At 45.2% G+C, this 16,914-nt stretch overlaps 1 protein-coding gene across 41 annotated transcripts in view; it reads left to right on the forward strand.

Annotated features, from left to right (window-relative positions):
* RGS6 (regulator of G protein signaling 6) overlaps window positions 1-16,914 on the forward strand; it is a 529,145-nt gene that overhangs the window by 451,985 nt on the left and 60,246 nt on the right. For 32 of the 41 annotated variants that reach the window (XR_011532871.1, XM_070593510.1, XM_070593542.1 and 29 more), the window contains 2 exons: window positions 158-219; window positions 16,672-16,782. Coding sequence is in view for 40 of the 41 variants with exons in the window: in XM_070593510.1 (XP_070449611.1) it covers window positions 158-219; window positions 16,672-16,782 (173 nt within the window). In the remaining variant the exon portion in view is untranslated. The remainder of the gene's footprint in view (window positions 1-157; window positions 220-16,671; window positions 16,783-16,914) is intronic. The other 9 variants (XM_070593517.1, XM_070593541.1, XM_070593538.1 and 6 more) reach the window with 1 other exon arrangement.

Genomic DNA, 16,914 nt, shown 5'->3' on the forward strand with positions numbered 1-16,914 from the left:
AAGGCAAAATGGTTGCTGGGGTGCAAAGCTGGAGGGCCGGAGAAGTCTGTCCAGAGGAGGCGTTTGGATCTTAGTGGAAATATAGGATTTGGGTTCCTGGGGTGAAGGGGAAAACTATTCTAGTGAATCTTAACACTTCTCTTCTGTTTTTCCCCAGATAACATTTTTGAATGCACAGATTGACAGACATTGTTTAAAAATGTCCAAAGTGGCTGAAAGGTATGTTTCCCCTCAATAATGTTACTGATTTTTCCTAACTTAAGGAAAGAGAAATGTTCTGGGGTTATGGCTAACAAGTATGTACCACGCCAGGAGGCAGACCATAGTCATTTCTTAAACTGATGGGTGAAAAAACCACAGGCCCCATGTGAGTACGACTAAGATAGCAGACATCCCCTGAGTGATGTCAAGAAATATTCTGTTGCTAAAGCTTTTCAGGGGGTGGCCAAGGGACCTTGTCAATCAGGGAAGAATGTCCTTAAAAGCTACATAGTGCACTTTTGCCTTCAGTGTCTTGATTAATTCAGATGGAATTGCTCCCTTCTCAGCTATAAAATGCCCAGATTCACTTTATAGGGGGAAAGAAATTATGTGTGCCCTTTGAGGTGCAAGCCGCATGAGCAGGAGAGGACTGGGCCATCAGGAGGCGTTCCGCCTCCACACACCATCAAGCACTGAACTGCATTGAATCAACTGTAAAGAAAATATTTGGCACCTCCAGCCTGGCTTCCGCAGGAGCATTTGTGCTACAATCTGCACCAGTGGCTGGTTCCACTCCGTTAACTCGTGGGAGATTCCATTTTGTCAACTAAATGGTCTGTTTTTGAACTCTCAGTGAAGAGAGGAGACCACCTGGGGAATCTGGATGGAATAAATCTGATCAGGCAGCCCCAACCTGAATGTTCACTCATCCATATGCTACAGTTAAAGCGATGACCAATATCTGAAGGATCAAGAGCTTAAGTTGGGTCTTAGTATTTATTGGATATCAGAGTAAAGTGAGTCCTTTAAGCCCAGCTCACACAGGGGGCTGGCTGTGTGTTCGACCTGTAAGCCTTTCTCTGCTAGCCCCTGGGTTGATCCACATCTTCCTTCTAGGTAAATAACAAATTGAAGCTAAGAAAACTCCACTCCCAAACCCAAAATCTGAATTAATGCTCTGCCTTCAGGGCGCCATAGGCTTCCCTGGATTTGGGCTCATGTCTCTCATAGCATCTCCAATCTATCCCAAGACTTCTCAGTAATGTCACTATTGATATCCTGGGCCAAATACTTCTTTGCTGCAGGAGGCTACTCTGTGTATTATAGGATATTTAGCAGCATCCCTGACCTCTACCCAAAATCCTACCTCATCATTGTCTCCAGGCATTGCCAGATGTTCCCTGGGTGGGACAAAATCGACCCCAGTGAGAATCACTGGTGTTCGTATCTTCCCTAACACAAACGCTTCAGGAGGCTGCCATGGCTGGAGCTCGCCGTACACTTAGACACCAATTGTTCTGCAGTCCCAGTTTCAGCCAGCTCTGTAGGAGCCACCTCACCCCACTGTCATGATGTGGGACTTCTGGAGTGCCAGGCTCTAAAACTGCTTTTTAGATCTCACTGTGGTTGCCTTTGTCCCAGAAGAGTGCCTGTGAGTGAAACAGCTGGGATGACCTTGACGCCATCGGTGCCATAGCCCATGAGGAACTACAAGCTTCTTTCACTGTGAAAAAGGGACAGGATCAGCTGTTCTGGTATATTGTGAGGGTCAGCACTAGCAATGTCTGGCCTTCAAAGGGTACTTTAGAGTTTGCAGTCCCAGGAGAGCACATGTGTGGGAGCATCTGGTTGCTCAGGTCCCGTGGTTTTGAGCATGATAACCACATGGAGGAGAGGGATTGAGCATGGAGATTCCCAAACCCTAACACTAGGGACAGCCAGCCCTGGTGGTTCAGTGGCTGAGATTCAGCACTCTCACCGCTGGGGCCCAGGTTTCTTTCCTGATCGGAGAACCACACCACCCATCTGTCAGTTGTCATACTGTGAAGGCTGCGTGTTGCTGTGAGGCTGAAAGCTATGCCACCGGTATTTCAAATACCAGCAGGGTCACCCGTGGTGGACAGCTTTGAGTGGAGCTTCCAGACTAAGGCAGACTAGGAAGAAGGACCTGGCCACCCACTTCCAAAAAAATTGGCCGTGAAAACCCCATGAATAGCAGAGAAGCACTGTCTGATATAGTGCCGGAAGGTGAGAGGATAGCTCAAATAGACCGGGCAGGGTTCCGCTCTGTTGCCCACAGGGTCGCTAGGAGTCAGAATCCACTTGACAGCACCAAGGACAACAGCACTAGGGATTCAGATGGGTTCCCGGTAGGTCGAGCAATCTGTATTTTGAATAACCTGACCAGGTCTCTGAGGATCTGGTGAAGCCATTGCCCACCACTCAGAGTGACCTGAGAACTCACGTCAGATGGGACCCCAGCTTTGTCTTATCTTTGGGATGTAGGGAAAGACGCTGAACCTGTCAGCATGAGGGAGGCTGACACCCACTGGGCAGGTGTGCTGAGGCAGGAAGGGAGAGAGCTGAGGTGGGGGAGGGGAGCCTGGCAGCGCCCGTTGTTTGTTTGTTTACGTGCTGTCAGGGAGGGGCCCTGCCTGGTGCCCTCTAATTTTGCTTGAGAGGCTGCTCACACTAAAAGATTATTCCAACCAGCCACTCCTCACTCCCCAGTTTGAAGCTTTCGTGAGTATCCACCCAGCAGAGACTGGATTTTATTCCCAGCAGCCATAACTGGCAACTTTTCAATGTGACACAAGGGTTTTTCATTTGAGCCACAAGGAAACTCCCAGACAGAAAGGAGGAGGGAGAGGAGCCGGGTGTTAGCAGGAGATAAAGCAGCCTGGAGCCTTGGTCTGTCAGCGGCTCTTCAGGGGTGGGGACAGAGAGGTAGTGCTGGCAGCTGGCCTTGGCTGTGACTGCTCCACTTGCCAGAGGTGAAAGCTGAGCTATCTCAGGTGGGTGCACTCATCCCCATGCTGGATCTGTTTGCCCTCTGCCTGGTTCAGGTGATCAGTGGTAATTAGCCAGAAGCCATCAGACAAAGGGCCCCATCCCCCTGAGAACAGGTGCACATCATTTTCCAGTAAATTCCCTGAGAAATGATGCTGGGGAGATGCAAGAGGGCCAGTGATCCTGAAGGTGCAGTTCCGAAAGGGCAAGAGTTAGGGTTGGGTCCCAGGGCGCAGCCAGGCCCAGTTGGGAAGGAATAAAGAAACTCTGTGAACTAAAGGGGCAGAACAGAACAATTTAGGGGCTGGGTGTGGAGCCAGCTGTCGGGGTTTGGATCCTGCCTCTGCCTTTCTCTGACGGTGTGATCTTGGGCAAGTCGCTTCACCTCTCTGTGCCTCTGTTCTACATCTTTAAAGGGGAGAGAGCAGTCGTGCTTAATTTATAGAGTTAATGAGTTAATCCATGGCAAGAGCTTGGTCCAGTCCTGGGCTCTTATACATATGCAATGCATGTGGATGATTATTATTTTCTAGTGATGCTTAACAGTGCTTTGGAAAGGAGTGGAATTCAAATGCATGAGATAGAATGAACTGAGTGTATGACGCTCAGAGAAACAAACACAGGGGAGGCCCAGGAGTAAGGCTGACCCTGCAAATAGCAGGGTCTCCTGCACAGAGAGCCCTGCAGGCTGCCTAAGGCTGGGCCTGAGTCCATAATCTCTGTGTCCCCTTGGCTGCTTCCTATGGCCCCACTGATCTGGCGCCCTTGGGGAAGGCAGGGTCGTACACAGAGAAGTTGGTTCTTTGGCACAAATTTTTCTCAGGTCATCCTGGTTTCAAATATTCTGTTCCATTGTCCCATGAGTGGTTAAATGTCTCTGAAATGCCAACATTATGGCAACCAACCTATTTCCTAGGCTGCTTTTCATACCTCAAAGCAGTACAAAAACCTGTCTGAAAGATGTTACCCAATTTTTGCTTTAGAAAGTATGGTCTCTGCACACACAAATGAATTTTCCAGATAAATAAGGTTTAACACTTTAAGCTTTCTATTTGAACTATTTTAAATTAGACTCTTTCTTAAATATGGTTCATGCACTTGCCTTCTTAAAGGATGCTACATTTCTCTTAGTTTTTCTGGATGGCTTGGGGTCAGTGTTCTTATACTGTGCTTTAAAACTCCGTCAGTGAGCAGGGTTTTATTAATTGACGGAAACTGCTTCCCTTTCTGTAAACAGCCCCAGGCCATTATGTTCTTTGAGTCTCTGTTTCTGCTCTTTAGTTGTTGGTTTGTTTTCTTGTTCCTGGTTGACATACTTGTCTTCAGAAGCCTGTCTGCCTCTCGAACCAACCCCCATTTCCAATCTGCAGCAGACCAGGCATATCAGTTAGCTATTGCTGAGTAACAAACAACCCCACAACTCAGTGGCTTCACACAATGGGCATTTACTGCTCACATGTCTCTGTGCCAGCTGGCTCTGGGGCTCGCCCACGTGTCTGTGTGCACTGTGATTGCTGTAGGCAGCTCTCTGATCTTGGTTGGGCTCTCTCCTATGTTTGGTTTCAGCTGGTTAAGGTGACCTCCACTGGGACAGCTGGAGTCTCCTTCACGTGGTCTTTCATCCTCTAGCAGGCTGGTTTGACCTTGTTCACATGGGGATAACAGGATTCCAAGAGAGAGACAACAGAAGCATGCCAAGCCCCCTCGAGCTTGGAACTGGCGCTCTGTCACTTCTGTTGCATTTTACTGGCTAAAGCAAGTCACAAGCCTAGACCAGATTCAAGGGCTGGAGAAATAGACTTTATATTTTTCGTTGATCTACCAGACCAGGAAATCAAATAACCAAGTTCTTTAGCTGTGATCCTAAAGCAAGAGTAGAGAGTCTTCATGAGGTGCGCTCTTCCAATAACAGACAACGAGCCCAGCGGTTTAGAGTTTTTGTTGTAGACTCTGCTCAGAGGCCCTTTTGGTCCCTTATTTCACCCACATTCTCTAATAGTTGAAGTTGACAAATATATGAGATCTTCCTCTTCTTTGTGACGCAAGTCTTCTGTCACTTGACAAACCAACTTTGAGCATGCAAAAAATCCATCCATTTTAGTTAAAATTGTCTGGAAAATCTCTGTGTTTTGCTGGGTTTCCCCAGATACCTCTCCCCACCCTTAGTGGCAGTGAGCAGGACACTGCAGGTATGACTCACAGAGACGTGGAGTCGTGTCATTTTATGTCTGCTCCTGAGCTTGGCTCGTCCTTACCCTGTCCCGGGGAGCCACTGGCACATCACAGCCGACTGCTGGATAGAGTTTTTACCCTCATCTTGCTCGCCCGTCTCGAGATCGCTGCTGCTCCCTGACATCGGATGTTGGTTCCTCCTCTGCCTCCCGACCCTCCGTGGTCATGAAGTGTAATTAATGAAATGAGATAAGACAGCAAGGGCCCGGAGACTGAAGGGTCTATTAAAAACCTGCTAGAGTGATAGACGTCTGTGAACTTAAAGTCTAATGATACTTTTAGGGAGGAAAAGAAGGCCAAAGAGGTCATTACAGCTCAGCTCTTATGTGATTCCAGACACCGTGGGGTCCTTGCCTCTCCCTTCTCCCAGCTGGTCTTAGATGATGGAAAAAAACAGATCAGAGGTAACATTGTAGCCAGTGTGGTAGTATCCAGACCAAGATCCAGACCGGCAGCAGAACCTGGCCTGGTGCACACTCTTCTTTCTGAGGGCTCAATTCACCCTCACATCCCTGCCTCATCCCGAGTTTCTCTATTGAAAATATTTTCTCTGGGTGACCTGTAATCAAGGACTTCTTTCTTTGTTTATGGTCTCTCTTCCCCATCTTCTCCAACGTGAAAAAAAATAGATTCATTCATGCACGGGAAACAACCTTTCTTTTCTCCTCTCTGCAGTTCTGCTCTGCTTTTCATTTCTTTTTCTAATCAGACCCTCTTCTCGGCCTGGTTCCCTTTCATGCATCATCGTTTAGAAATTGCACATCCCAAAGGAGGTGCGAGCATCCCCTCCTATTCACCCCTTTTCACAGGCCGTGTCCCGGCCTCCTTCCCATTTAGAGGCCCTGATTTCCTAAGGAGTGCTTTAGCACATCTGCATTGTGTTTCGGAAGGAGGAAGGATGGTCACCACCCGTAATGCTTTACATTCCCTGCCCTGTTTTCCCAGGGCTGTGAGCCGTCCCTCACTGTCTGTCTTCCCTGGAGCCTGACAGTATCCAGCTTCTCCCCAACCTGCTCTGTACATCAAGTTCCATATATGGACTTCACTCTTGGGATTCTGTGTAGGGAAACCCATTCCTCCTTCTCCTGTGTTTCTCCTTGACTCACACTACCACACTCACAACACTTCTGACACCAGACGTGTGGGGTTTTTCCCCCACACCAGGCAATTCTCTGACACCAGCTGGGTGTCCTACAATCTAACTCATATTCGGACACTCTCTACCTGGAGATAGCATCAGATCCCACAGGTTAAGGGCTCAGTCCCACAAGACTGCCCTCCACTTCAGATGCCAATAGCAAGTAGTAGGTCCCCAAGTTACTCACAACTTCTGTCTGACTTGGCTACAAACTGGAGTTTCCCATGACTCCCTCCTCAGGTTCAATTAATTTGCTAGAGTGGCTCCCAGAACTCAGGGAAACACTTACATTTACTAGTTTACTGAAGGATATGATATAAGAAACAGATGAGCAGCCAGATGAAGAGATACATGGGGCGAGGTCTGGGAGAGGCCTGAGCACGACAGCTTCTGTTCTCGTGGAATTGGGGTGTGTCACCCTCCCGATGTGGCTGTGTTCGCCAACCTGGAAGCTCTCCGAACCTCACGCTATTGGAATGTTATGGTGGCTTCCTCACATAGGCGTGATCAATTATTAACTCCATTTTCAGCCCCTCTCCCTTCTCAAGAGAATAAGGGTGGGGCTGAAAATCCCAAGCTTCTAATCCTGGTTTGGTCTTTCCAATGACCAGCCCCCATCCAGGAGCTATCCAGGAGCCCACCCAGAGTCGCCTCATTAGAACAAAAGACATTCCTGTCACCTAGCAAAGTACAAGGGTTTCAGGAGCCCTGTGTCAGAAACCAAAGACCAAATATTTAAATTTTCTATTATCTGACAGATTCCTTCCTAGGCACCCCTCAACCCATGATGGACAGCATCTCTTGTTCCTCCTACTCACCTGTCATACTTTTTTTGTCATGTTCTATACAATTTGTAGCAAAATTATGAGTCTTTTTTTAAGGGAGAGATGATGAAACTTAAAACTTTTTTTCTCAGATTTATTTAAGTGGTTGAACTAAAAGTTTTCTAAATTCCCTTTCATTATTTCCTTCCTCTCCAGGCTTATCAAAGGTAGAAGCTAATTAGCAATCTAAATTGGGGAGGTTCTATATTAACAACCTCCCATTTTATACATTATAAAATAGAAAAAATATATATAAAATAACCACCCTTATATATCATATATAGATGTATGTATTAACTCATGACTGGTTAATTTTGTTAGAAGCCATGATGTTTAGCTCAGCACTAGCATGTTCCTGCGATCCAGAGAGCTGTTCACTATTTCATGACACCAGTAGAAACTGAATAAAGTTGGCTGAATGACTGACTGACCACAGACTGTACCCCTGGTGGCCATGTGGCACATTTTTGCCACTTACTACAAGGAGATGGGCAACAGTAGGTGCAGTATACCAGTGATGGCGGGTAGCACATTTGCTAAAGGTTGATACATCACCATCTTCTAATGATGTGAGAATTTATCACTTGAAAATAACAAATCCGTATATAATCAGAAGGGATATATATCGGTTGAGTCAGGGATAAGGGGACAAGGATGTCAAAACTGCTTGATGAGAAATAATGTTCCTAATGGACTTCCTCTGGATTTCCTAAGTTTGCTTTATTTTTTCCATCTCCTCCTGTATTAGTCAGCTCAGGCTGCCATAACAAAATATCACAGACGGGGTGTATTAAACAACAGACATTTATTTTCTCACAGTTCTGGAGGCTTGAAGACCATGACCAAGGTGCCAGCAGGGCTGGTTTCTGGTGAGGGCTCGCTTTCTGGCTTGCAGACAGCTTCCTTCTCACTGTGTGCACACACAGAGGAGAGAGAGCTCTGGTTAATAAGGTTATAAGAGCTCTTCTTCTAAGGGCAGTCTTATCAACTTAGGGCCCCACCCTATGACCTCACTTAATCTTAATTACCTCTTTAAAGGCCCTTTCTCCAAAAACAGTCACATTGAGGATTAGGATTTCAACATATGAAAATTGGGAGGACACAATTCAGTCTGTAACACCTCCCAATTCTTCTTTGTGCCACTTGCATCCAACTCTCTGTGGACCATTGTTGCTTGAGTGCCATTATGTGTCAGGCCTACCACAAAGGTCTTTCCATGCCTCTCTTTTGTTCTCCCTCTGAGCTTTTCCTGCCTATCTCAAGTCTTTTTGTAGTCATTGATATTAAGGTTGGACTCAGGTAGTACTTTGTATCATCCATTGCTGCCTCCCTCATTGCCCGGGCTGCCTTTTGTTTATCCTTGTTTGTCCTGAGCAGACTGTTCATCTTGTCTGTGCACTGCAAGCAACTGCATGTTCGGGGTGGGGGGAGGAAATCTCTCTGGCTAATGCTACAAAGATCTGCCTTGATGAGCTCGCCTTCACATTCCATCACCTTCATCCCTGTTTCAACTGTATGAGTTTGGTTCCAAGAAGTAGAACCACAACTTGAACCTGGTTCAGCTAAAAGGAGCGCATGCTGGCACACACAATACAAGGAGGGGCTGCAGAGTTGAACTGTGGGAAGGGCAGCGATGCCACTAAGCTCCAGAATAGCTGGAGCCAGGGCCTTGAACACTTCCAAGACTCCTTCTTCATCTCTGGTCCTGTGCCACTTTCCATGTTGGCCTCATTCTCTTTCATCACAGACACGTATTAGGAAACATGACTGCCTCCAGTCTCTGAACTTTGTTACTTTATGGTCTCTACTGCTGTAGGTTCAGAAAGAGAACATTACCCAGCTTGGGTCAGGTGCCCATTCCTGGACAAATCAGCCATGGCCAGGAACAGGGTTTGTAAGTACATGGCAGCCCCTGAAATCATCCTGTGTACATGTTGGGGGGCAATTCCCAGGAGGTGGGTAGAACTAAGCAGAAACCCAGAGACGTCTTTTGTGCTAGTTCACCCATTTTGGAGGACTTATCATCATCCAGGATCCCTATCTGCTTCACTCAGACGCCAAGAGACATGGCACAAAGGTCAATGCAACCAGGTACATTCACTATCTTGCTAGACAGTGCTTCTGTCTCCACGTGTACCTCCTTTCACACCTAAGAAATAGCCAAAGTCAATATCAATGACTACAGGATAGTTGGACAGCCTAGAAGCAGACCCAAAGGCCTTTTACTCCCTCTGCATTAAGCTTAGATCTATCCTATGTAGACAACCCTTTGTTTCTTTCCTCTGTATCCCACCTTGGAAGCTCTGGCTCCTGAAAATAAGATATCTGCAGCCCAGATAAAGAGACAAGGGGGCAAGGAAAAGGCAAGCAGTCTTTGTTTTCACTCCACTCCTTGGGCCATTTCTGTCCAGTCTGATGATGTTGAGAAGCAGAGAAGAGGAGACCGTCTTCCCTCTCTGCCTATGTGGGTATTCTTTCACCTCCTCTCAGTCCTCTGCCACCCCAATTGTGGAGCTGACCTTCTCTGCCACTTTCTCTGGGAAGGATCAATCCTCACAAGAAGCTAGGAGAGCAATTAAGGCAAGAGACTGCTAAAAGCCAAGCCACCCACAGGAAGCTCCAAGAGAAGAGTTTTGCTGTCTCCTGTCTTTTCCATGCAGTGATATGGCAAACAGGACAAATGAGGGAGTGTAGATTCAGGGACACTGGGTTTATTTGCATGGCAATGGCAGTGAAATGAAACACATTGGTGCCATTCCCAAAGAATCCATGCAGGCTTTGTATACACCTTTTATCTACTTCCACACCCTCCTCCAGGTGACTTCATCCTCTACCTTCTGTACAAGCTCCTCTCATATCACACTTGTGGAACACAAAATAACAGTCCCTCAAAGATGTCCATGTCCTAATCCTCAGAACCTGGGAATATGTTAAGTTACATGGCAAAGGGGAATTAAGGTTGCATGTGGAATTAAGGTAAGCTGACCTTAACATAGGGGGATTATCCTGGATTATCCAGGTGGGTCCAGTGTAGCCACACGAGTTCTTAAATGTAGAAGAAGAGGCAGAAGAGTCAGTGTCGGAATAATACAATGTGAGAAAGGCTCCACCAGCTGTTGCTGGATGGGAAGATGGTAGGGGGCCATGAGCCAAGGACTGGACCATCTCTAGAAGATGGAAAAAGCAAGGAAATGGATTCTCCCCTAGAGCCTCCAGAAGGAACCCAGTCCTGCTGACAGTGATTTTAGCCCAGTGACACCCATTTCAGACTTCTGACCCTCAGAACTGTAAGATCATACAACTGTGTTGTTTTAAGCCACTAGGTATGGGGCAATTTGTTACAGCAGCCATTAGAAACTAACACACTACCCAATCTCTCCCTTTCTCTTAGAGTCTCAGGAAGATCAAACTGCATATTCTCTTCCTCTTTAAAATGCCCACATTTCCAAGTCTCTTGCTGATCAGAAGTTCCATTTATAGCCCCGAGACGTGTATGTCTAATTCTGATGATTCAGCACGTCCTACTTCTACTGATAAAATACAGCATTCAAAATACACACGCCTATATAATTTTACTGTCTGCCTTACAAAGGCTCTAACCAACTTTATTTCTGTCACTATACCTTAACAGAACAGCTCTTCCTCTCCCAGTACAATCACTTTTCCTGCTGACCAATACCGCCCATCGCTGGCACTGGCTGACTGGGTAGTGATCTTACTGACTTGAGCTGTTGCCTTGGTGCAGATTGTCGAGCGTTTCTGCAGGAAGATCTTAGCCCTCTCTCAAGTGTTCCTCCGTGTATATCCTTGATGCCTCCCGGGACCTGGCGCTGAGAAGGCATGAGGTGGGGCTAGGTCATAGGAACAATTCATTCATGCTTAATGCCTGTTACTAGTCTTATCTTGTGCTCTTAACTTGGGTGGTTACAAAATCCCACCTTGGGCTCTCAACCACTTCTCCTTGAACCAACGTCACAATTTAAATCTCACTCTCTCTCCTCCACCCACTCGTCCGAAGATATTCCCAAATTTCTCTAAAAGACACCTGGCTGTGAGCCTGGGTTTCATTACAGCTTGAGTCCTCACAGCTGCTCTCTGGCTTGTTAAGAGCCTGCTCCCTTAGGCCAGGCAGTAGACAGCTGCCTTCTTGCTCTCATTCTGGGCTCCATCGGGGGGACCTATGCATGGGACCTGACCTGGCTGGTTGGACCCTGCCTTCCCAGGTTGGACGTGTGGCCACATGGAAGGTCAAATAAAACAAAAGCTGGGGAGAGGTCTAGTAAAACGTCCAGCCTGTCTCAGGGAAATCTGAGGAAGGGAGGGGAGGAAATTTTGTTTTTCCATCCCTATGTTTTATTTCAGGGAAATCCATTTCTCATTTTAAAAACTATGTCCCCCATAACTTGCGATTAACTTGTCAAAAGAGACCCCACCCTTTGCCTTGGGCTGTTCAAGTAGAAGTCTTTTATCTGAGATACACAACCACCTGAGGCTGAGATCATTGGAATGGCCTGACAGGGGTAGACATTCTAGGGGGACAAAGTGGTCACAACTGAGCGAGCCCCATGGACTGCATGCACCATCTCAGATTTTGAGAACGCTGTGGATGCCCACATGTGTCATAATCAGGAAAGCCCCCAACACCTCATCATGATGCAGACTCTCTGGAGCATCTCAATATGGCCCATCCTCCCTTGAACAGGATTTAGGTTACCTGCTGCTAGCTTCTTTTTGTGCTGATATGAGTGAAGGGTCCGGTGGTCGAGTGTGCCTTCCCTGTCCTCATGTCCAGGTTCTTTCATGTTCCTTGTAGTGAGGTCAATAGTGGCCCCTCAAAATATGTGTGCAAATCCTAACCCATGGAACCTGTGAATGTGAACTTATTTGGAAAAAGAGTCTTTGCAGATGGCTTTAAGTTTTTGGAGATGAGATCATTTTGGATCATCCAGGTGGACCCTAAATTCAATGGCAAGTATGCTTACAAGAGAGAGAAGGGGAGAAGACACAGACATGGAGAAGAAGCCATGTGAGGACAGAGCAGAGATTGGACTCCTGCAGCCACAGCCAAGAATCACCTGGAGCCACCAGAAGCTGAAGAGGCAAGGAAGCATTTTCCCCCAGAACCTTCGGAGGGAACGTAGCCCTGCTGACACCTTGATTGCAGAATTCTGGCCTCTGGAAGTGAGAGAGAATCAATTTCTGTTGTTTGAAGTCACCAAGTTTGTGGTAATTTGTTACCGCAGCCCCGGGAAACTAATATATTCCTTAATGTGCAACCCCATTTCTTTCAGGAGGCACGAAATTAGCTAAGTGACAAAGGAGCGATTCCCTGTGAGCTATCACTGCACGGACATATAGTCTGTTCCTCCCCGTCACAGTGCTCACTGGGAGCCCCGTGCCTGCTCGCTCTCACCTGAGATGATCCAGCCACAGTGCATCCCTTGTAGGGGATTTGCAAGACAGTGTGCCTCCACTGTGCATGGTGGTTTCAATCATACATCTTATAATTGTAGCAGATTAGAAGACTCTTTTGAAATGCTTTCCCATTTTTTTATCAAATGGTCCTGAGTGCTCAAGAAGGCCTTTACGTAACATATGGCTAACTTGACAAGGATCAGTTAAACAGCTCACTCAAGAACTAGGACCAAGGTTTTTCAACTTGGACCAGCGCTCCTACCCTCCTGGGTGACAGTCCACACCTGGGACAAGGAGGAAGCTGTGAGGTGATAGGAAATCTGCTGCCATGTTTAAAACCAAAAGTATCACAGGCTCCTTCATTTTGATTTGATGAATTAAATGCCTTGTGTGCTGAGCCCCTCAGAAAACTGAAGAGTAAGACGTGGTGCTTCTCAGTCTTTCCTGTGCATATGAATTAGTGGGGCATCTTATTAAGATGCAGATTCTGGCTCAGTAGGTCTGGGGTGGAGCCTGAGATTCTGCGTTTTTTACAAGCTCCCTGGTGATAGCTGTGCTGCTGGTTTGTGGATCACACTTTGAGTAACAGTGAGACGGAGCCACTGACTAATTTGTTCACATGGTCTGCAGGAAACAAACTGGCATGCTTGCCCTTTGCGATTTAGTAGTAGGCATCGTGGCTCTGAGTTTCCATTGCAGAGGGAATTGTGACACTCAAGCTGGCAGTGCTCAGGGGAAAGTTTCATTGTGGATCAATAACCATAAAAGTAGCTATACGTTTTGGCCCAGTAATTCCGCTTATGGTTATTAATTCTAAATAAATAACCCAAAAGATGGAAAAATCTCTGTGAACAATGGTGATCTCCTACAGCACTATGTACACTAAAAAAATTAAAATGCAAAGCCTGCGTCTAATATAAAGGAAATGATTACATAAATTATAATTAATTCACTCAAGACAGTATTGTGGACACATATTTATCTTCTCTCCCTCTCCAAAAGCAACATGTCAGTCAAGGAATAAAAATGATATGAACTCACAAGGTCAACAAATTAATGGATGAAGAGTTTCAACAAATTTTTCCAAGATCAAAAGTGTAGGGAACTGAGGAACACAGCCGTAGCCCTCTGTCTCTATTTGTAATGTACTATTTTTTTTGATTGGGTGGTGAGTACAAGGGTGATATTCTTACAATTTTTATACATTTCCATATGCTTGAAATATTTCAAAATTTAATTAAAAAGAAAGTGGATGGGGACAGAGTGAAGAACATTATAAGCTACATGTTAGAGGTGTGAGTATTATCAAAAAGCCAATTTGCCCACCAAAATCTGGCCTTGGCTCCTGAAGGCACCAGGCACCATGGAAGGCAAGAATTGGGCATGGGCCTGACCCCAGAGGGATGGATAAAGTCTGTTTCTGGAGCCCTTAGATCCTTAGATCGCTGCCCCACTAGGAAACCGTCTCTCCTCACTTACTCCCACCACAGGAGATGGGCAGTTTATTCTCCAGAGAAATTGAGCCACCTCAGCTCAGAACTCAAGCACATCACATCATAAAGGACCAGCCGAAAGCAAGGGAGTTAGTGGAAGATCCACACGCTGACCTGTGGGACCCTCGCAGCTCCCCCGCCCTGCTCTCAGCCCTGCAGGAGCCAAATAGTATGCCCACAGGCGAGAGACTGGCAAACTACAACCTGTGGGCCAAATCCACTCCACTCCACTCCCTGCTTTTGTAAATAAAGTTTTATTGGAACACAGTCACACGCATTCACTCATGAATTGTCTACGGCTGCTTTTGTGTTACCACAGAAGAGCTGAGTGGTTGCAGCAGACACCATCTGGCCTGCAAAGCCTAAAGTATTTGCCATCTGGATCTTGCAGAGAAAGCTTGCCTACCCCTGCTCTAGAGAAAAATAGATGTCCCCAGAGGAAAGACCCCAGATAAGCTGCCTTGTGACCCGACGGTGAGGCCCCTCAGTTGGCAAGTCTTGTCCCCAGACACCCTGAGCCTCTAAACAAGTGTGAGTACCTCACTCAAGCACAAATGGATGTCCAGAGATTTTCCAGACACTCAAGAGAAACCCCAACGTGAAGAGTGTGATCAAAGCAAACAAACAGAAAAAGGGACTTGGAGGAACCAAAAAGTATTCAAGAAACAGATGAAACTGAAATAAAAATATAGAATTAATACCCTGAGAGAGAGGAAAAGATATTTCATCCATAAAACAAGAACTAGATACCATGATAAACAAGAGTGAACTCTGAAAACTGAAGAAAGCAATAGCCCAAATTTAAAAAATAAGTAGAAAGATCAGAACTGTCAAACAAAAAAACTAAAAGATGAAAAATGGCAGGGAAAATTAGATTATCAATTCAGGATGCCCAGCATTTAATGAAAAAGAATTATAGAAAGGGAAAACAAAGGATATGAAATTAGCAAAGAAATAATATAATATTTCTGGGAAATATTTTTTTATCTATTGCATATTGTACCCAGCACAGTAAATAAAAACAGTGAGCAAAGGCCCCGATTTCATAGCATTATATTCAGAGCAAATTTCAGAGCATTAGAGCATAATAAAAAGAATAAAGAATAAAAAGAAGATTCTGTGTTTCCAGAAAGAAAAGACACTAAACAAAAGAACAAGGATTAAAATGGATCCAGAGTTCTCAATAGTAACACTGGATGCCCCCAAAAAAGGAGGCAATACCTTCAAAATTCTGAAGGAAAATGATTTTTAACCTGGGGTTCTATGTCCAGCACTATCAGTCAAGTATAAAGGTAAAATAAAAACATTTTTAGACCTGCAAAGACTTGAAATATTTAACTCTTATCCATCCTTTCCTAGGAAACTACTAAAGGATGTGCTTCAGCACAACCAGGGAGTAAAACAAATAGACAGACATGGAATCCAGGAGGCAGGGACTCCAACACTGAAGTGAAGGAAGCCCCACGATGATGATTTTGCATCAAGTTTATAAAGAAAACAGTCTAGACTGGAGGAGGAGGACTCAAGACTTTGGGGAGAGGGCCTTCGGGAGACAGGGAGACAGAACTGAATGATTCTCTGGTGTGTTTAAGATGTGGAAAAATTTTGCTACATGTTTTACAGATTTGTTAGAACACTTGCAAAAGGTAGTATGATACTTAGCTCAGTGGGAAACAATTTTTATCCAGATTAGTAATGTGGACACTGACTATTGATTTAACAAAAATTATTCTGTGTCTAATTGGAAGATCATGGGAGGAACTGGTGAAGGGAGAATTGGGGCTCAGTAAGTAGAAAGTTAAATCTTTATTAAAACTGATAATCAAGTTTATAAAAACAGCTATACAAACATATCATTTAGAAATATATGAGTACATGCCAAAAGAAACAGAAGGGTAGAAAGTGAATGACTCTGTGAGAAGAGATGGGAGGAAAAAAAATTTCTGTTACTTTTTTTGTATGTGAAATCATTTAGTACTATTTTGTTTTAACTATTTACATGCATCTTAATAAAAATAATTTTTTTAAAAAAAATTATGTGGCCATTTAAAGTATAACTAGAAAAACTAAGTTGCTGTGTGGAAAAATGCTTATGATGTGTTAACTTCTTTTGGGCTGCCAGGCTTTTAAATCTTTATAATAAGGAAATCCTCTAGTTGGGAATGCTGGGCTGGCAGCCTGGAGGAACTGTTGTGTCCTCAGTGTGCCTCACGTGCCTTGAGATCTGTAGTCTACGTCAGAGGGCGATACACAAGCAGGTTTGGACCAGTGTATCATAAGGTCAGCATAACCGGGGAAGGATGCACTAAGGTTCAGGGAGAGGTAAGTGGGAAGAAGATATAAAATGTAGATGTTTATATATTATGACTGCAGAAATGCAAAATGATGTGCTCATCATCATGAGAAGGGCACAAGGACAAATGAAAACAGTTCAATTTGTTGGAAGTGGGAGGGAGTGGTGGTAATTTCTTCCCCTTTAATTTAGAATTATATTAAGACTGATATAATGTTTGTATAAAACAGAACAGAAGTTTTTATAGGAAATCAGTGGCATTCTTGCTTTGCTTCCCTCCTGCAGCTTAATTGCTTACACTGAACAGTATGTGGAATATGATCCTTTGATCACACCAGCCGAGCCATCCAATCCTTGGGTCAGCGATGACATCGCTTTATGGGACATAGAGATGAGGTAAAAAAAAAAAAAAGTGTTAATGTTTGGGAGTTGGAGGGATATAGAAAACAATTCATGAGATCGTGAGCTTGCATTATTCCCTATCCTAATTTGAGTTTTTTTATTGCTAGAACAGAAACCTCTCAAGTA

The sequence above is a fragment of the Equus przewalskii genome, chromosome 25, assembly GCF_037783145.1.
Source record: "Equus przewalskii isolate Varuska chromosome 25, EquPr2, whole genome shotgun sequence".
In the NCBI taxonomy this organism is placed as follows: domain Eukaryota; kingdom Metazoa; phylum Chordata; class Mammalia; order Perissodactyla; family Equidae; genus Equus; species Equus przewalskii.